Source organism: Xenopus tropicalis, chromosome 4 (assembly GCF_000004195.4).
Source record: "Xenopus tropicalis strain Nigerian chromosome 4, UCB_Xtro_10.0, whole genome shotgun sequence".
Taxonomy (NCBI): domain Eukaryota; kingdom Metazoa; phylum Chordata; class Amphibia; order Anura; family Pipidae; genus Xenopus; species Xenopus tropicalis.
Genome location: NC_030680.2, coordinates 275428 through 296892, shown reverse-complemented (window position 1 = coordinate 296892; position 21465 = coordinate 275428). Strand labels below are relative to the sequence as shown.

The 21465-nt window shown below is 45.4% G+C and overlaps 1 protein-coding gene across 20 annotated transcripts in view; it reads left to right on the top strand.

Annotated features, from left to right (window-relative positions):
* LOC101734942 (receptor-type tyrosine-protein phosphatase beta-like) overlaps positions 1-21465 on the top strand; it is an 83086-nt gene that overhangs the window by 24580 nt on the left and 37041 nt on the right. For 10 of the 20 annotated variants that reach the window (XM_031900315.1, XM_031900309.1, XM_031900317.1 and 7 more), the window contains exons 4-28: positions 1313-1588; positions 2233-2505; positions 2785-3060; positions 3664-3936; positions 4216-4491; positions 5128-5400; positions 5680-5955; positions 6599-6871; positions 7151-7426; positions 8030-8302; positions 8582-8857; positions 9501-9773; positions 10544-10819; positions 11459-11731; positions 12010-12285; positions 13492-13764; positions 14044-14319; positions 14964-15236; positions 15515-15790; positions 16658-16930; positions 17701-17976; positions 18866-19138; positions 19418-19693; positions 20337-20609; positions 20888-21163. In XM_031900315.1, coding sequence (XP_031756175.1) covers positions 1313-1588; positions 2233-2505; positions 2785-3060; positions 3664-3936; positions 4216-4491; positions 5128-5400; positions 5680-5955; positions 6599-6871; positions 7151-7426; positions 8030-8302; positions 8582-8857; positions 9501-9773; positions 10544-10819; positions 11459-11731; positions 12010-12285; positions 13492-13764; positions 14044-14319; positions 14964-15236; positions 15515-15790; positions 16658-16930; positions 17701-17976; positions 18866-19138; positions 19418-19693; positions 20337-20609; positions 20888-21163 — 6864 coding nt within the window. The remainder of the gene's footprint in view (positions 1-1312; positions 1589-2232; positions 2506-2784; positions 3061-3663; positions 3937-4215; positions 4492-5127; positions 5401-5679; positions 5956-6598; positions 6872-7150; positions 7427-8029; positions 8303-8581; positions 8858-9500; positions 9774-10543; positions 10820-11458; positions 11732-12009; positions 12286-13491; positions 13765-14043; positions 14320-14963; positions 15237-15514; positions 15791-16657; positions 16931-17700; positions 17977-18865; positions 19139-19417; positions 19694-20336; positions 20610-20887; positions 21164-21465) is intronic. The other 10 variants (XM_031900308.1, XM_031900319.1, XM_031900318.1 and 7 more) reach the window with 10 other exon arrangements.

Here is a 21465-nt window from a genome sequence, read left to right as displayed (position 1 = left end):
AGTCCCCCTGCCGTGCAACTCTTCCAGTCTCCCTGCCGTGCCACTCTGCCAGTCTCCCTGCCGTGCCACTCTGCCAGTCTCCCTGCCGTGCCACTCTGCCAATCCCCCTGCCGTGCCACTCTGCCAGTCCCCCTGCCGTGCAACTCTTCCAGTCTCCCTGCCGTGCCACTCTGCCAGTCCCCCTGCCGTGCAACTCTTCCAGTCTCCCCTGCCGTGCCACTCTGCCAGTCTCCCTGCCGTGCCACTCTGCCAGTCTCCCTGCCGTGCCACTCTGCCAATCCCCCTGCCGTGCCACTCTGCCAGTCTCCCTGCCGTGCCACTCTGCCAGTCTCCCTGCCGTGCCACTCTGCCAGTCCCCCTGCCGTGCCACTCTGCCAGTCTCCCTGCCGTGCCACTCTGCCAGTCTCCCTGCCGTGCCACTCTGCCAGTCTCCCTGCCGTGCCACTCTGCCAATCCCTGCACTGGCTTCCCCTACCATCCAGGATAAAATTCAAACTCCTGACCCTCACATTCAAAGCAGCCCATAACTCTGCCCCACCCTACATCTCTGAACTCATCTCTAGGTACCACCCAACCCGCTTGTTACCCCCCTACTGACCTGCTCCCCAACTCCTCTCTCATTCCCCCCTCACACACTCACACACAAGCCTGTGCAAGGGCTGCCCCCCTTCTCTGGGATTCGCTCCCACAAACTGTCAGACTTTCCCCCAATCTCTCTGCCTTCAAGAGATCTCTAAATACCCATTTATTCAGAGAGGCTTACCCTAATCTAGTTCAGCAACACCCTGTGCCCCCCCTCTCCCAGCTCCGCCCATTCTCACACCTTGTGTCTCAACCCTTTCTCCTTGTAGAGTGTAAGCTCTTTTGGGCAGGGCTCCCTTCCCCTCCTGTATGGGTTACTGATTGCTGTATATGTTACTCTGTATGTTCAATGTATGAAACCCACTTATTGTACAGCGCTGCGGAATATGTTGGCGCTTTATAAATAAATGTTAATAATAATAATAATTTTGAGAGAAAAAGTCCGACACCCAAAGAACAAGTTTACAAAAAAGGAGACAAGAAATCCTGTGTTTCTTTTGATAGAGGACTCAGAGTGCAGCATTACTGTAAGTGCTTATGGCTGTATTTAAATAGACCTTTCTGAAAAAGCTACTGAGTTTTTACCTTCCCTTCTCCTTTAATTCCAATTAACACATTTAGGGACCTTCAGCCATTTCCACTCATTGAGAAAGGGAATGTTATAAGGAAAGTGAATGTGCATATCCATTACAGTTATTAAAGCTGAATATTTCATTCTTTTCTCATTCAGACCCTGAGAGAATCCCATCGGCCAACGTCACAGTGAGAAATAACAAATCCACCAATTTCCTGGAGGTTCTGTGGGTTCCCCCGCCTGGGAATGTAGAGCTCTATGTCATATCCCTTATAAGTACTGATACCTCATATGCTGCCCAATGGAATCAAAGCAAATCTGACCCCCCCGTGGTATTCAGAGACTTACTCCCTGGGAGGGAATTCAATGTAACAATACAGACAGTCAGCGGGAATCTCAGCAATACCTCCCTGCCTATTACACAAGCCACATGTGAGTAGCATTCATGGATTCTGCTTACAGGTTACAAACATCTCCTTTGCTGATATTCAGTGCAAATATATCATGTGCAGTAAGGGAGCGTCTGTAAGTGCCCATAACAATTCTCTGCAGGACTGTACTGTGCACATCCTGAGGGTCCCAAATACCCACTAACAGGGTTATGCCTTTAGCACTACAGAGGGGCTCTGCTCAGTGGTTCTGACCCAATCTCCTAGCTGCTCAGCTCAGCTCCTCTTTTCTGTTGGACTCTAATGCTAGCCCCCATTTATATGCTTGTATGTTATAAGGCGCTCCCCTCTCCCCAGAAACAGGCTTTCCCTTAGGCCAGGGATGTCCAACTGGAGTCCTGCAGGCCGGATGTGCCCCCAAGGCATTTTCATGGCTCTCGTAGTTCCCATGGGCTCTGATTCATTAACTTTATATAATGACCATTTTAGTATAATCCGGCCCCACAAACAACTTCTAGGATGTTTAACAGCTCTGTCTTACACTGGGGTCTCATTTCTTGGGCTCTCTCTTCCTCTACAGCTCTGTGTATCTGTATCAGCACCCTCCAAACTGAAAAATGTTTCAAAAACCCCTCTGTACAATATAATTACTGGTTTAATGTATTTCTCTGTCCTTTTCCTACACAGATCCCTCTGCCCCCGGGCCATGGATATCATACAGCAGTACCACAACCAGTATCTCCCTCAACTGGACTCAACCCCAGAATATGACGGGCGCACAGTATTCATTCAATGTCACCTACAGCATTTTACCAGGAACCGTGTATTCATTAAATCCAGGGAATCAGTCCTCTGTGCAAATTCCCAATCTACAGTCTGGAACCAACTACTCCATCCAGATAGTAACGGTTGGAGTTCTGGGGTATCAGAGTGACCCTATTTCTATATCTCTGTACACAAGTAAGGATCCACATGCATTCATTTTACTCTTCCCATGCTCCCCAGTATTGCCTGCCTGTTGGGGAAGTGATATCATTGGCTCTCTGCTATTTAGTGCACTGTGGCCCTTGTGGATTGGGAATGTAACTGGCTAAGATTCCCTCACCCGAAATTCCAATAAATGGATTTAGGGTCCTTCAGCCATTTCCATTCATTGAAAAGGGGGATTTTATATGGAAAGTGAATGTGCATATCCATTACAGTTATTAAAGCTGAATATTTCATTCTTTTCTCATTCAGACCCTGAGAGAATCCCATCGGCCAACGTCACAGTGAGAAATAACAAATCTACCAATTTCCTGGAGGTTTTGTGGGTTCCCCTGCCTGTGAATGTAGAGCTCTATGTCGTATCCCTCATAAGTACTGATACCTCATATGCTGCCCAATGGAATCAAAGCAAATCTGACCCCCCCGTGGTATTCAGAGACTTACTCCCTGGGAGGGAATTCAATGTAACAATACAGACAGTCAGCGGGAATCTCAGCAATACCTCCCTGCCTATTACACAAGCCACATGTGAGTAGCATTCATGGATTCTGCTTACAGGTTACAAACATTTCTCTGGCCATCCCCAGTCAACATAAACCTTTGGGTCATCACAGTTTAAACTCTCTCTGCTTAATGCACAACTAGTGTTGTTGCTGCCATAGCTCAGCCTGGGGTTGTTCTTAGTGGCCAGGGACATAGTGTTAGCATTGCTGGCTTCTCGTAATTGTGCGCGAATCCAATAGTGACCCGGTGACGTACCATCAGTTAGCTCCAGCACCTTATCCAGGGAGTTTATTCGCTGAGCCAATGTGGGAGTAAAACTGGCTGCCGAAAATGGTTTCTTGGCTCTTTCAGGTGTATGATGGGTCACGTTGTTATTGGTAAGTGCATACATTATGACTTTTACCATATCTGCCCATCATGACTTGGGGTTAAAGGCATGGATTCTGCATTCCTCATCCAAGAAGTCCTCTGTAAGCTTCCTTTTGAGGGGAAGAAGCTCTGGGGTCATTTCTTGGGCTCTCTCTTCCTCTACAGCTCTGTGTATTTTTATCAGCACCCTCCAAACTGAAAAATGCTGCACAATATAATTACTGGTTTAATGTATTTCTCTGTCCTTTTCCTACACAGATCCCTCTGCCCCCGGGCTATGGATATCATACAGCAGTACCACAACCAGTATCTCCCTCAACTGGACTCAACCCCAGAATATGACGGGCGCACAGTATTCCTTCAATGTCACCTACAGCATTTCACCAGGAACCGTGTATTCATTATATCCAGGGAATCAGTCCTCTGTGCAAATTCCCAATCTACAGTCTGGAACCAACTACTCCATCCAGATAGTAACGGTCGGAGTTCTGGGGTATCAGAGTGACCCTATTTCTTTATCTCTGTACACAAGTAAGGATCCACATCCATTCATTTTACTCTTCCCATGCTCCCCAGTATTGCCTGCCTGTTGGGGAAGTGATATCATTGGCTCTCTGCTATTTAGTGCACTGTGGCCCTTGTAGATTGGGAATGTAACTGGCTAAGATTCCCTCACCCGAAATTCCAATAAATGGATTTAGGGACCTTCAGCCATTTTCATTCATTAAAAAAGGGAATGTTATAAGGAAAATGAATGTGCATATCCATTACAGTTATTAAAGCTGAATATTTCATTCTTTTCTCATTCAGACCCTGAGAGAATCCCATCGGCCAACGTCACAGTGAGAAATAACAAATCCACCAATTTCCTGGAGGTTCTGTGGGTTCCCCCGCCTGGGAATGTAGAGCTCTATGTCGTATCCCTCATAAGTACTGATACCTCATATGCTGCCCAATGGAATCAAAGCAAATCTGACCCCCCCGTGGTATTCAGAGGCTTACTCCCTGGGAGGGAATTCAATGTAACAATACAGACAGTCAGCGGGAATCTCAGCAATACCTCCCTGCCTATTACACAAGCCACATGTGAGTAGCATTCATGGATTCTGCTTACAGGTTACAAACATCTCCTTTGCTGATATTCAGTGCAAATATATCATGTGCAGTAAGGGAGCGTCTGTAAGTGCCCATAACAATTCTCTGTAGGACTGTACTGTGCATATCCTGAGGGTCCCAAATACCCACTAACAGGGTTATGCCTTTAGCACTACAGAGGGGCTCTGCTCCGACCCAGTTTCCTCCCTGCTCAGCTCGGCTCCTCTTTTCTGTTGGACTCTAACGCTAGCCCCCATTTATATGCTTGTATGTTATAAGGTGCTCCCCTCTCCCCAGAAACAGGCTTTCCCTTAGGCCAGGGATGTCCAACTGGAGTCCTGCAGGCCGGATGTGCCCCCAAGGCATTTTTATGGCTCTCGTAGTGCCCATGGGCTCTATTTCATTAATTTTATATAATGACCATTTTAGTATAATCCCGCCCCACAAACATCTTCTAGGATTTTTAACAGCTCTGTCTTACACTGGGGTCTCATTTCTTGGGCTCTCTCTTCCTCTACAGCTCTGTGTATCTGTATCAGCACCCTCCAAACTGAAAAATGTTTCAAAAACCCCTTTTTACAATATAATTACTGGTTTAATGTATTTCTCTGTCCTTTTCCTACACAGATCCCTCTGCCCCCGGGCCATGGATATCATACAGCAGTACCACAACCAGTATCTCCCTCAACTGGACTCAACCCCAGAATATGACGGGCGCACAGTATTCCTTCAATGTCACCTACAGCATTTCATCAGGAACCGTATATTCATTAAATCCAGGGAATCAGTCCTCTGTGCAAATTCCCAATCTACAGTCTGGAACCAACTATTCCATCCAGATAGTAACGGTCGGAGTTCTGGGGTATCAGAGTGACCCTATTTCTATATCTCTGTACACAAGTAAGGATCCACATCCATTCATTTTACTCTTCCCATGCTCCCCAGTATTGCCTGCCTGTTGGGGAAGTGATATCATTGGCTCTCTGCTATTTAGTGCACTGTGGCCCTTGTAGATTGGGAATGTAACTGGCTAAGATTCCCTCACCCGAAATTCCAATAAATGGATTTAGGGTCCTTCAGCCATTTCCACTCATTGAAAAGGGGGATTTTATATGGAAAGTGAATGTGCATATCCATTACAGTTATTAAAGCTGAATATTTCATTCTTTTCTCATTCAGAACCTGAGAGAATCCCATCGGCCAACGTCACAGTGAGAAATAACAAATCCACCAATTTCCTGGAGGTTCTGTGGGTTCCCCCGCCTGGGAATGTAGAGCTCTATGTCGTATCCCTCATAAGTACTGATACCTCATATGCTGCCCAATGGAATCAAAGCAAATCTGACCCCCCCGTGGTATTCAGAGACTTACTCCCTGGGAGGGAATTCAATGTAACAATACAGACAGTCAGCGGGAATCTCAGCAATACCTCCCTGCCTATTACACAAGCCACATGTGAGTAGCATTCATGGATTCTGCTTACAGGTTACAAACATCTCCTTTGCTGATATTCAGTGCAAATATATCATGTGCAGTAAGGGAGCGTCTGTAAGTGCCCATAACAATTCTCTGTAGGACTGTACTGTGCATATCCTGAGGGTCCCAAATACCCACTAACAGGGTTATGCCTTTAGCACTACAGAGGGGCTCTGCTCAGTGGTTCCGACCCAATCTCCTAGCTGCTCAGCTCGGCTCCCCTTTTCTGTTGGACTCTAACGCTAGCCCCCATTTATATGCTTGTATGTTATAAGGTGCTCCCCTCTCCCCAGAAACAGGCTTTCCCTTAGGCCAGGGATGTCCAACTGGAGTCCTGCAGGCCTGATGTGCCCCCAAGGTATTTTCATGGCTCTCTTAGTGCCCATGGGCTCTGATTCATTAATTTTATATAATGACCATTTTAGTATAACCCGGCCCACAAACAACTGCTAGGATGTTTAACAGCTCTGTCTTACACTGGGGTCTCATTTCTTGGGCTCTCTCTTCTTCTACAGCTCTGTGTATCTGTATCAGCACCCTCCAAACTGAAAAATGCTCCAAAAACCCCTCAGTACAATATAATTACTGGTTTAATGTATTTCTCTGTCCTTTTCCTACACAGATCCCTCTGCCCCCGGGCCATGGATATCATACAGCAGTACCACAACCAGTATCTCCCTCAACTGGACTCAACCCCAGAATATGACGGGCGCACAGTATTCCTTCAATATCACCTACAGCATTTCATCAGGAACCGTATATTCATTAAATCCAGGGAATCAGTCCTCTGTGCAAATTCCCAATCTACAGTCTGGAACCAACTATTCCATCCAGATAGTAACGGTCGGAGTTCTGGGGTATCAGAGTGACCCTATTTCTATATCTCTGTACACAAGTAAGGATCCACATCCATTCATTTTACTCTTCCCATGCTCCCCAGTATTGCCTGCCTGTTGGGAAAGTGATATCATTTGCTCTCTGCTATTTAGTGCACTGTGGCCGTTGTAGATTGGGAATGTAACTGGCTAAGATTCCCTCACCCGAAATTCCAATAAATGGATTTAGGGACTTTCAGCCATTTCCACTCATTGAGAAAGGGAATGTTATAAGGAAAGTGAATGTGCATATCCATTACAGTTATTAAAGCTGAATATTTCGTTCTTTTCTCATTCAGACCCTGAGAGAATCCCATCGGCCAACGTCACAGTGAGAAATAACAAATCCACCAATTTCCTGGAGGTTCTGTGGGTTCCCCCGCCTGGGAAAGTAGAGCTCTATGTCGTATCCCTCATAAGTACTGATTCCTCATATGCTGCCCAATGGAATCAAAGCAAATCTGACCCCCCCGTGGTATTCAGAGGCTTACTCCCTGGGAGGGAATTCAATGTAACAATACAGACAGTCAGCGGGAATCTCAGCAATACCTCCCTGCCTATTACACAAGCCACATGTGAGTAGCATTCATGGATTCTGCTTACAGGTTACAAACATTTCTCTGGCCATCCCCAGTCAACATAAACCTTTGGGTCATCACAGTTTAAACTGTCTCTGCTCAATGCACAACTAGTGTTGTTGCTGCCATAGCTCAGCCTGGGGTTGTTCTTAGTGGCCAGGGACATAGTGTTAGCATTGCTGGCTTCTCGTAATTGTGCGCGAATCCAATAGTGACCCGGTGACGTACCATCAGTTAGCTCCAGCACCTTATCCAGGGAGTTTATTCGCTGAGCCAATGTGGGAGTAAAACTGGCTGCCGAAAATGGTTTCTTGGCTCTTTCAGGTGTATGATGGGTCACGTTGTTATTGGTAAGTGCATACATTATGACTTTTACCATATCTGCCCATCATGACTTGGGGTTAAAGGCATGGATTCTGCATTCCTCATCCAAGAAGTCCTCTGTAAGCTTCCTTTTGAGGGGAAGAAGCTCTGGGGTCATTTCTTGGGCTCTCTCTTCCTCTACAGCTCTGTGTATTTTTATCAGCACCCTCCAAACTGAAAAATGCTGCACAATATAATTACTGGTTTAATGTATTTCTCTGTCCTTTTCCTACACAGATCCCTCTGCCCCCGGGCTATGGATATCATACAGCAGTACCACAACCAGTATCTCCCTCAACTGGACTCAACCCGAGAATATGACGGGCGCACAGTATTCCTTCAATGTCACCTACAGCATTTCACCAGGAACCGTGTATTCATTATATCCAGGGAATCAGTCCTCTGTGCAAATTCCCAATCTACAGTCTGGAACCAACTACTCCATCCAGATAGTAACGGTCGGAGTTCTGGGGTATCAGAGTGACCCTATTTCTATATCTCTGTACACAAGTAAGGATCCACATCCATTCATTTTACTCTTCCCATGCTCCCCAGTATTGCCTGCCTGTTGGGGAAGTGATATCATTGGCTCTCTGCTATTTAGTGCACTGTGGCCCTTGTGGATTGGGAATGTAACTGGCTAAGATTCCCTCACCCGAAATTCCAATAAATGGATTTAGGGACCTTCAGCCATTTTCATTCATTAAAAAAGGGAATGTTATAAGGAAAGTGAATGTGCATATCCATTACAGTTATTAAAGCTGAATATTTCATTCTTTTCTCATTCAGACCCTGAGAGAATCCCATCGGCCAACGTCACAGTGAGAAATAACAAATCCACCAATTTCCTGGAGGTTCTGTGGGTTCCCCCGCCTGGGAATGTAGAGCTCTATGTCATATCCCTCATAAGTACTGATACCTCATATGCTGCCCAATGGAATCAAAACACAACTGACCCCCCCGTGGTATTCAGAGGCTTACTCCCTGGGAGGGAATTCAATGTAACAATACAGACAGTCAGCGGGAATCTCAGCAATACCTCCCTGCCTATTACACAAGCCACATGTGAGTAGCATTCATGGATTCTGCTTACAGGTTACAAACATCTCCTTTGCTGATATTCAGTGCAAATATATCATGTGCAGTAAGGGAGCGTCTGTAAGTGCCCATAACAATTCTCTGCAGGACTGTACTGTGCATATCCTGAGGGTCCCAAATACCCACTAACAGGGTTATGCCTTTAGCACTACAGAGGGGCTCTGCTCAGTGGTTCCGACCCAGTTTCCTCCCTGCTCAGCTCGGCTCCTCTTTTCTGTTGGACTCTAACGCTAGCCCCCATTTATATGCTTGTATGTTATAAGGTGCTCCCCTCTCCCCAGAAACAGGCTTTCCCTTAGGCCAGGGATGTCCAACTGGAGTCCTGCAGGCCGGATGTGCCCCCAAGGCATTTTCAAGGCTCTTGTAGTGCCCATGGGCTCTATTTCATTAATTTTATATAATGACCATTTTAATATAATCCCGCCCACAAACAACTTCTAGGATGTTTAACAGCTCTGTCTTACACTGGGGTCTCATTTCTTGGGCTCTCTCTTCCTCTACAGCTCTGTGTATCTGTATCAGCACCCTCCAAACTGAAAAATGTTTCAAAAACCCCTCTGTACAATATAATTACTGGTTTAATGTATTTCTCTGTCCTTTTCCTACACAGATCCCTCTGCCCCCGGGCCATGGATATCATACAGCAGTACCACAACCAGTATCTCCCTCAACTGGACTCAACCCCAGAATATGACGGGCGCACAGTATTCCTTCAATGTCACCTACAGCAATTCATCAGGAACCGTGTATTCATTAAATCCAGGGAATCAGTCCTGTGTGCAAATTCCCAATCTACAGTCTGGAACCAACTACTCCATCCAGATAGTAACGGTCGGAGTTCTGGGGTATCAGAGTGACCCTATTTCTATATCTCTGTACACAAGTAAGGATCCACATCCATTCAGTTTACTCTTCCCATGCTCCCCAGTATTGCCTGCCTGTTGGGGAAGTGATATCATTGGCTCTCTACCATTTGGATCACTGTCCACCTCGAGTATTGGGAATGTAACTGACTAAGACTTTCTTACCCTTAAAGGAGAAGGATAGTCATTTTGGCATTTTACTGCCAATAGATTTGCCACATTAGTGCAAGCTAGAACGCTATATTTATTCTGCAGAAAGCATTACCATACCTGAGTTTAGAGCCCTAGAAGCTTTCTCTGTTTGCTTAATATTGCAGCTGCCATTTTAGCTTGGTGTTTGTAGCTTCCTGCTGCTGCTCTAGTTGTTATAGCTATGATTACACATTCCTAAGGGATTGGGAGAGAGCTCTTAGAATTCTTGTGGGAGGGGGGAGAAGGGAGATAGGAAAGAGCTGCACAGACTCTGGCCCCAGGAATGTAGGATATTTCTGAGTTAAAAAGTCAGACACTCAAAGAAAAAGTTTACATAAAAGGAGACAAGAAATCCTGTGTTTCTTTTGATAGAGGACTCAGAGTGCAGCATTACTGTAAGTGCTTATGGCTGTATTTAAATAGACTTTTCTGAAAAAGCTACTGAGTTTTTACCTTCCCTTCTCCTTTAATTCCAATTAACACATTTAGGGACCTTCAGCCATTTCCATTCATTGAAAAGGGGGATTTTATATGGAAAGTGAATGTGCATATCCATTACAGTTATTAAAGCTGAATATTTCATTCTTTTCTCATTCAGACCCTGAGAGAATCCCATCGGCCAACGTCACAGTGAGAAATAACAAATCCACCAATTTCCTGGAGGTTCTGTGGGTTCCCCCGCCTGGGAAAGTAGAGCTCTATGTCGTATCCCTCATAAGTACTGATTCCTCATATGCTGCCCAATGGAATCAAAGCAAATCTGACCCCCCCGTGGTATTCAGAGGCTTACTCCCTGGGAGGGAATTCAATGTAACAATACAGACAGTCAGCGGGAATCTCAGCAATACCTCCCTGCCTATTACACAAGCCACATGTGAGTAGCATTCATGGATTCTGCTTACAGGTTACAAACATCTCCTTTGCTGATATTCAGTGCAAATATATCATGTGCAGTAAGGGAGCGTCTGTAAGTGCCCATAACAATTCTCTGTAGGACTGTACTGTGCATATCCTGAGGGTCCCAAATACCCACTAACAGGGTTATGCCTTTAGCACTACAGAGGGGCTCTGCTCAGTGGTTCCGACCCAATCTCCTAGCTGCTCAGCTCGGCTCCTCTTTTCTGTTGGATTCCAGGGCTAACCCCCATTTATATGCTTGTATGTTATAAGGCGCTCCCCTCTCCCCAGAAACAGGCTTTCCCTTAGGCCAGGGATGTCCAACTGGAGTCCTGCAGGCCGGATGTGCCCCCAAGGCATTTGTCTCTCGTAGTGCCCATGGGCTCTGATTCATTAATTTTATATAATGACCATTTTAGTATAACCCGGCCCACAAACATCTTCTAGGATGTTTAACAGCTCTGTCTTACACTGGGGTCTCATTTCTTGGGCTCTCTCTTCCTCTACAGCTCTGTGTATCTGTATCAGCACCCTCCAAACTGAAAAATGCTCCAAAAACCCCTCTGTACAATATAATTACTGGTTTAATGTATTTCTCTGTCCTTTTCCTACACAGATCCCTCTGCCCCCGGGCCATGGATATCATACAGCAGTACCACAACCAGTATCTCCCTCAACTGGACTCAACCCCAGAATATGACGGGCGCACAGTATTCCTTCAATGTCACCTACAGCATTTTACCAGGAACCGTGTATTCATTAAATCCAGGGAATCAGTCCTCTGTGCAAATTCCCAATCTACAGTCTGGAACCAACTACTCCATCCGGATAGTAACGGTCGGAGTTCTGGGGTATCAGAGTGACCCTATTTCTATATCTCTGTACACAAGTAAGGATCCACATGCATTCATTTTACTCTTCCCATGCTCCCCAGTATTGCCTGCCTGTTGGGGAAGTGATATCATTGGCTCTCTGCTATTTAGTGCACTGTGGCCCTTGTGGATTGGGAATGTAACTGGCTAAGATTCCCTCACCCGAAATTCCAATAAATGGATTTAGGGACCTTCAGCCATTTCCATTCATTAAAAAAGGAATGTTATAAGGAAAGTGAATGTGCATATCCATTACAGTTATTAAAGCTGAATATTTCATTCTTTTCTCATTCAGACCCTGAGAGAATCCCATCGGCCAACGTCACAGTGAGAAATAACAAATCCACCAATTTCCTGGAGGTTCTGTGGGTTCCCCCGCCTGGGAATGTAGAGCTCTATGTCGTATCCCTCATAAGTACTGATACCTCATATGCTGCCCAATGGAATCAAAGCAAATCTGACCCCCCCGTGGTATTCAGAGACTTACTCCCTGGGAGGGAATTCAATGTAACAATACAGACAGTCAGCGGGAATCTCAGCAATACCTCCCTGCCTATTACACAAGCCACATGTGAGTAGCATTCATGGATTCTGCTTACAGGTTACAAACATTTCTCTGGCCATCCCCAGTCAACATAAACCTTTGGGTCATCACAGTTTAAACTCTTTCTGCTTAATGCACAACTAGTGTTGTTGCTGCCATAGCTCAGCCTGGGGTTGTTCTTAGTGGCCAGGGACGTAGTGTTAGCATTGCTGGCTTCTCGTAATTGTGCGTGAATGCAGTAGTGACCCGGTGACGTACCATCAGTTAGCTCCAGCACCTTATCCAGGGAGTTTATTCGCTGAGCCAATGTGGGAGTAAAACTGGCTGCCGAAAATTGTTTCTTGGCTCTTTCAGGTGTATGATGGGTCACGTTGTAATTGGTAAGTGCATACCTCCTAAAAGACCTTTTAAATGCAGATTGGCAGGAAGGTCCTAGGAAAGTGATAGTTGAGCCGAGGATAGAAAAGATGTATCCTGTCCCAGTACAATGTGCAGAGTTTTAGGATTCACAACCAACTGTTGATTTTTCGGTTGATGCTTCGATTGTCTGTCTGACATAAGAGATGGCCCTCTCTATAAATGACTTGTCTGGTCTTAGACAGCCTATGGAGAAGAGAATAGAGTCTGAGTAGAAAAAGCTTTTTGGGGCATTCCTACGGGATTTTTAGAAGCGTATTTATCAAATGGTGAGTTCTACCTTTAACCCATTGATAAAAATCCCATAGGAATGAATAGAAGGTGGGTGAGTTTTTATGTATTGAGCTCTAAACTGCCATTTTTCTAGATCTGCCCCTATAGGGTTGCAGGGGCCTTAATCTCAGTTATTAAAGCCATATCTTTATAGTCAGGGGAGACTACTCAAAGTATGGAGGGAGTAACAGTAAATGAGCAATCCATACAGATACTAGATGACATTAAGAAGGCATGCAGTTTTTGCCTGGAAGCATCTGTAGACATGGCAAAGTTGGCTGTAAAAACATGGTGACTTTTACCATATCTGCCCATCATGCCTTGGGGTTAAAGGCATGGATTCTGCATTCCGCATCCAAGAAAGTCCTCTGTAAGCTTCCTTTTGAGGGGAAGAAGCTCTGGGGTCTCATTTCTTGGGCTCTCTCTTCCTCTACAGCTCTGTGTATCTGTATCAGCACCCTCCAAACTGAAAAATGCTCCAAAAACCCCTCAGTACAATATAATTACTGGTTTAATGTATTTCTCTGTCCTTTTCCTACACAGATCCCTCTGCCCCCGGGCCATGGATATCATACAGCAGTACCACAACCAGTATCTCCCTCAACTGGACTCAACCCCAGAATATGACGGGCGCACAGTATTCCTTCAATGTCTCCTACAGCAATTCATCAGGAACCGTATATTTATTATATCCAGGGAATCAATCCTCTGTGCAAATTCCCAATCTACAGTCTGGAACCAACTACTCCATCCAGATAGTAACGGTCGGAGTTCTGGGGTATCAGAGTGACCCTATTTCTATATCTCTGTACACAAGTAAGGATCCACATCCATTCATTTTACTCTTCCCATGCTCCCCAGTATTGCCTGCCTGTTGGGGAAGTGATATCATTGGCTCTCTGCTATTTAGTGCACTGTGGCCCTTGTAGATTGGGAATGTAACTGGCTAAGATTCCCTCACCCGAAAATTACAATAAATGGATTTAGGGACCTTCAGCCATTTCCACTCATTAAAAAAGGAATGTTATAAGGAAAGTGAATGTGCATATCCATTACAGTTATTAAAGCTGAATATTTCATTCTTTTCTCATTCAGACCCTGAGAGAATCCCATCGGCCAACGTCACAGTGAGAAATAACAAATCTACCAATTTCCTGGAGGTTCTGTGGGTTCCCCCGCCTGGGAATGTAGAGCTCTATGTCGTATCCATCATAAGTACTGATACCTCATATGTTGCCCAATGGAATCAAAGCAAATCTGACCCCCCCGTGGTATTCAGAGACTTACTCCCTGGGAGGGAATTCAATGTAACAATACAGACAGTCAGCAGGAATCTCAGCAATACCTCCCTGCCTATTACACAAGCCACATGTGAGTAGCATTCATGGATTCTGCTTACAGGTTACAAACATCTCCTTTGCTGATATTCAGTGCAAATATATCATGTGCAGTAAGGGAGCGTCTGTAAGTGCCCATAACAATTCTCTGTAGGACTGTACTGTGCATATCCTGAGGGTCCCAAATACCCACTAACAGGGTTATGCCTTTAGCACTACAGAGGGGCTCTGCTCAGTGGTTCTGACCCAATCTCCTAGCTGCTCAGCTCGGCTCCCCTTTTCTGTTGGACTCTAACGCTAGCCCCCATTTATATGCTTGTATGTTATAAGGCGCTCCCCTCTCCCCAGAAACAGGCTTTCCCTTAGGCCAGGGATGTCCAACTGGAGTCCTGCAGGCCTGATGTGCCCCCAAGGCATTTTTATGGCTCTCGTAGTGCCCATGGGCTCTATTTCATTAATTTTATATAATGACCATTTTAGTATAATCCCGCCCCACAAACATCTTCTAGGATTTTTAACAGCTCTGTCTTACACTGGGGTCTCATTTCTTGGGCTCTCTCTTCCTCTACAGCTCTGTGTATCTGTATCAGCACCCTCCAAACTGAAAAATGCTCCAAAAACCCCTTTTTACAATATAATTACTGGTTTAATGTATTTCTCTGTCCTTTTCCTACACAGATCCCTCTGCCCCCGGGCCATGGATATCATACAGCAGTACCACAACCAGTATCTCCCTCAACTGGACTCAACCCCAGAATATGACGGGCACACAGTATTCCTTCAATGTCACCTACAGCATTTCACCAGGAACCGTGTATTCATTATATCCAGGGAATCAGTCCTCTGTGCAAATTCCCAATCTACAGTCTGGAACCAACTACTCCATCCGGATAGTAACGGTCGGAGTTCTGGGGTATCAGAGTGACCCTATTTCTATATCTCTGTACACAAGTAAGGATCCACATGCATTCATTTTACTCTTCCCATGCTCCCCAGTATTGCCTGCCTGTTGGGGAAGTGATATCATTGGCTCTCTGCTATTTAGTGCACTGTGGCCCTTGTGGATTGGGAATGTAACTGGCTAAGATTCCCTCACCCGAAATTCCAATAAATGGATTTAGGGACCTTCAGCCATTTCCACTCATTAAAAAAGGAATGTTATAAGGAAAGTGAATGTGCATATCCATTACAGTTATTAAAGCTGAATATTTCGTTCTTTTCTCATTCAGACCCTGAGAGAATCCCATCGGCCAACGTCACAGTGAGAAATAACAAATCCACCAATTTCCTGGAGGTTCTGTGGGTTCCCCCGCCTGGGAATGTAGAGCTCTATGTCATATCCCTTATAAGTACTGATACCTCATATGCTGCCCAATGGAATCAAAGCAAATCTGCCCCCCCCGTGGTATTCAGAGACTTACTCCCTGGGAGGGAATTCAATGTAACAATACAGACAGTCAGCGGGAATCTCAGCAATACCTCCCTGCCTATTACACAAGCCACATGTGAGTAGCATTCATGGATTCTGCTTACAGGTTACAAACATCTCCTTTGCTGATATTCAGTGCAAATATATCATGTGCAGTAAGGGAGCGTCTGTAAGTGCCCATAACAATTCTCTGTAGGACTGTACTGTGCATATCCTGAGGGTCCCAAATACTCACTAACAGGGTAATGCCTTTAGCACTACAGAGGGGCTCTGCTCAGTGGTTCCGACCCAATCTCCTAGCTGCTCAGCTCGGCTCCCCTTTTCTGTTGGACTCTAACGCTAGCCCCCATTTATATGCTTGTATGTTATAAGGTGCTCCCCTCTCCCCAGAAACAGGCTTTCCCTTAGGCCAGGGATGTCCAACTGGAGTCCTGCAGGCCGGATGTGGCCCCAAGGCAGTTTTTTGTCTCTTGGTGTGCCCATGGGCTCTGATTCATTAATTTTTGTAAAATCACAATTTTATTATAACCTAACTTATCTACCTACAGCAGTGTTCACCAACCAGTGGCTCAGGGGCAACTTGTTACTCACCAACCCCTTGTATGTTTCTCCCAGTGGCCTCAAATTAGGGACTCATTTTTGAATTTCTGGTAAGGAGGCAAGTCTTTGTTGCATAAACACCAAGTATAATGCCAAACAGAGCCTTCTCTAGGTTGCCAGTCCACATAGGGGCTATTAAGTAGCCAATTATAGTTGATATTGGCACCCCCATGTGGTTCACGGGTATAAAAGGTTGGGGGTCCCTGTCCTACAGCATGGGAGATTGGACACCTCTGTCTTACACTGGGGTCTCATTTCTTGGGCTCTCTCTTCCTCTACAGGTCTGTATTAGCGCCCTCCAAACTGACAATGCAATGTATTTCTCTGTCCTTTTCCTACACAGATCCCTCTGCCCCCGGGCCATGGATATCATACAGCAGTACCACAACCAGTATCTCCCTCAGCTGGACTCAACCCCAGAATATGACGGGCGCACAGTATTCCTTCAATGTCACCTACAGCATTTCACCAGGAACCGTGTATTCATTAAATCCAGGGAATCAGTCCTCTGTGCAAATTCCCAATCTACAGTCTGGAACCAACTACTCCATCCAGATAGTAACGGTCGGAGTTCTGGGGTATCAGAGTGACCCTATTTCTATATCTCTGTACACAAGTAAGGATCCACATGCATTCATTTTACTCTTCCCATGCTCCCCAGTATTGCCTGCCTGTTGGGGAAGTGATATCATTGGCTCTCTACCATTTGGATCACTGTCCACCTCGAGTATTGGGAATGTAACTGACTAAGACTTTCTTACCCTTAAAGGAGAAGGAAAGTCATTTTGGCATTTTACTGCCAATAGATTTGCCACATTAGTGCAAGCTAGAACGCTATATTTATTCTGCAGAAAGCATTACCATACCTGAGTTTAGAGCCCTAGAAGCTTTCTCTGTTTGCTTAATATTGCAGCTGCCATTTTAGCTTGGTGTTTGTAGCTTCCTGCTGCAGCTCTAGTTGTTATAGCTAAGATTACACATTCCTAAGGGATTGGGAGAGAGCTCTTAGAATTCTTGTGGGAGGGGGGAGAAGGGAGATAGGAAAGAGCTGCACAGACTCTGGCCCCAGGAATGTAGGATATTTCTGAGTTAAAAAGTCAGACACTCAAAGAAAAAGTTTACATAAAAGGAGACAAGAAATCCTGTGTTTCTTTTGATAGAGGACTCAGAGTGCAGCATTACTGTAAGTGCTTATGGCTGTATTTAAATAGACCTTTCTGAAAAAGCTACTGAGTTTTTACCTTCCCTTCTCCTTTAATTCCAATTAACACATTTAGGGACCTTCAGCCATTTCCACTCATTGAGAAAGGGAATGTTATAAGGAAAGTGAATGTGCATATCCATTACAGTTATTAAAGCTGAATATTTCATTCTTTTCTCATTCAGACCCTGAGAGAATCCCATCGGCCAACGTCACAGTGATCAATAACAAATCCACCAATTTCCTGGAGGTTCTGTGGGTTCCCCCGCCTGGGAATGTAGAGCTCTATGTCGTATCCCTCATAAGTACTGATACCTCATATGCTGCCCAATGGAATCAAAGCAAATCTGACCCCCCCGTGGTATTCAGAGGCTTACTCCCTGGGAGGGAATTCAATGTAACAATACAGACAGTCAGCGGGAATCTCAGCAATACCTCCCTGCCTATTACACAAGCCACATGTGAGTAGCATTCATGGATTCTGCTTACAGGTTACAAACATCTCCTTTGCTGATATTCAGTGCAAATATATCATGTGCAGTAAGGGAGCGTCTGTAAGTGCCCATAACAATTCTCTGCAGGACTGTACTGTGCATATCCTGAGGGTCCCAAATACCCACTAACAGGGTAATGCCTTTAGCACTACAGAGGGGCTCTGCTCAGTGGTTCCGACCCAATCTCCTAGCTGCTCAGCTCGGCTCCCCTTTTCTGTTGGACTCTAACGCTAGCCCCCATTTATATGCTTGTATGTTATAAGGTGCTCCCCTCTCCCCAGAAACAGGCTTTCCCTTAGGCCAGGGATGTCCAACTGGAGTCCTGCAGGCCGGATGTGCCCCCAAGGCATTTGTCTCTCGTTGTGCCCATGGGCTCTGATTCATTAATTTTAAAAAATCACAATTTTAGTATAACCCGAGTTATCTACCCACAGCAGTGTTCACCAACCAGTGGCTCAGGGGCAACTTGTTACTCACCAACCCTTGTATGTTGCTCCCAGTGGCCTCAAAGTATGGGCTCATTATTTAGTTTCTGGTGAGGAGGCAAGTCTTTGTTGCATAAAAACGAAGTATAATGCCAAACAGAGTCTACTGTAGGCTGCCAGTCCACATAGGGGCTATTAGGTAGCCAGTTATAGTTGATATTGGCACCCCCATGTGGCTCACGGGTATCAAAGGTCCTACAGCATGGGAGATGTTGGGCACATTTGTCTTACACTGGGGTCTCATTTCTTGAGCTTTCTCTACAGCTCTGTGTATCTGTATCAGCACCCTCCAAACTGAAAAATGTTTCAAAAACCCCTTTGTACAATATAATTACTGGTTTAATGTATTTCTCTGTCCTTTTCCTACACAGATCCCTCTGCCCCCGGGCCATGGATATCATACAGCAGTACCACAACCAGTATCTCCCTCAACTGGACTCAACCCCAGAATATGACGGGCGCACAGTATTCCTTCAATGTCACCTACAGCATTTTACCAGGAACCGTGTATTCATTATATCCAGGGAATCAGTCCTCTGTGCAAATTCCCAATCTACAGTCTGGAACCAACTACTCCATCCAGATAGTAACGGTCGGAGTTCTGGGGTATCAGAGTGACCCTATTTCTATATCTCTGTACACAAGTAAGGATCCACATCCATTCATTTTACTCTTCCCATGCTCCCCAGTATTGCCTGCCTGTTGGGGAAGTGATATCATTGGCTCTCTGCTATTTAGTGCACTGTGGCCCTTGTGGATTGGGAATGTAACTGGCTAAGATTCCCTCACCCGAAATTCCAATAAATGGATTTAGGGTCCTTCAGCCATTTCCATTCATTGAAAAGGGGGATTTTATATGGAAAGTGAATGTGCATATCCATTACAGTTATTAAAGCTGAATATTTCATTCTTTTCTCATTCAGAACCTGAGAGAATCCCATCGGCCAACGTCACAGTGAGAAATAACAAATCCACCAATTTCCTGGAGGTTCTGTGGGTTCCCCCGCCTGGGAATGTAGAGCTCTATGTCGTATCCCTCATAAGTACTGATACCTCATATGCTGCCCAATGGAATCAAAGCAAATCTGACCCCCCCGTGGTATTCAGAGGCTTACTCCCTGGGAGGGAATTCAATGTAACAATACAGACAGTCAGCGGGAATCTCAGCAATACCTCCCTGCCTATTACACAAGCCACATGTGAGTAGCATTCATGGATTCTGCTTACAGGTTACAAACATCTCCTTTGCTGATATTCAGTGCAAATATATCATGTGCAGTAAGGGAGCGTCTGTAAGTGCCCATAACAATTCTCTGTAGGACTGTACTGTGCATATCCTGAGGGTCCCAAATACCCACTAACAGGGTTATGCCTTTAGCACTACAGAGGGGCTCTGCTCAGTGGTTCCGACCCAATCTCCTAGCTGCTCAGCTCGGCTCCCCTTTTCTGTTGGACTCTAACGCTAACCCCCATTTATATGCTTGTATGTTATAAGGCGCTCCCCTCTCCCCAGAAACAGGCTTTCCCTTAGGCCAGGGATGTCCAACTGGAGTCCTGCAGGCCGGATGTGCCCCCAAGGCATTTTCATGGCTCTCGTAGTGCCCATGGGCTCTGATTCATTAATTTTATATAATGACCATTTTAGTATAACCCGGCCCACAAACAACTTCTAGGATGTTTAACAGCTCTGTCTTACACTGGGGTCTCATTTCTTGGGCTCTCTCTTCTTCTACAGCTCTGTGTATCTGTATCAGCACCCTCCAAACTGAAAAATGTTTCAAAAACCCATTTGTACAATATAATTACTGGTTTAATGTATTTCTCTGTCCTTTTCCTACACAGATCCCTCTGCCCCCGGGCCATGGATATCATACAGCAGTACCACAACCAGTATCTCCCTCAACTGGACTCAACCCCAGAATATGACGGGCGCACAGTATTCCTTCAATGTCACCTACAGCATTTCACCAGGAACCGTGTATTCATTATATCCAGGGAATCAGTCCTCTGTGCAAATTCCCAATCTACAGTCTGGAACCAACTACTCCATCCGGATAGTAACGGTCGGAGTTCTGGGGTATCAGAGTGACCCTATTTCTATATCTCTGTACACAAGTAAGGATCCACATCCATTCATTTTACTCTTCCCATGCTCCCCAGTATTGCCTGCCTGTTGGGGAAGTGATATCATTGGCTCTCTGCTATTTAGTGCACTGTGGCCCTTGTGGATTGGGAATGTAACTGGCTAAGATTCCCTCACCCGAAATTCCAATAAATGGATTTAGGGACCTTCAGCCATTTCCACTCATTAAAAAAGGAATGTTATAAGGAAAGTGAATGTGCATATCCATTACAGTTATTAAAGCTGAATATTTCGTTCTTTTCTCATTCAGACCCTGAGAGAATCCCATCGGCCAACGTCACAGTGAGAAATAACAAATCCACCAATTTCCTGGAGGTTCTGTGGGTTCCCCCGCCTGGGAATGTAGAGCTCTATGTCATATCCCTTATAAGTACTGATACCTCATATGCTGCCCAATGGAATCAAAGCAAATCTGACCCCCCCGTGGTATTCAGAGGCTTACTCCCTGGGAGGGAATTCAATGTAACAATACAGACAGTCAGCGGGAATCTCAGCAATACCTCCCTGCCTATTACACAAGCCACATGTGAGTAGCATTCATGGATTCTGCTTACAGGTTACAAACATCTCCTTTGCTGATATTCAGTGCAAATATATCATGTGCAGTAAGGGAGCGTCTGTAAGTGCCCATAACAATTCTCTGTAGGACTGTACTGTGCATATCCTGAGGGTCCCAAATACCCACTAACAGGGTTATGCCTTTAGCACTACAGAGGGGCTCTGCTCAGTGGTTCCGACCCAATCTCCTAGCTGCTCAGCTCGGCTCCCCTTTTCTGTTGGATTCCAGAGCTAACCCCCATTTATATGCTTGTATGTTATAAGGCGCTC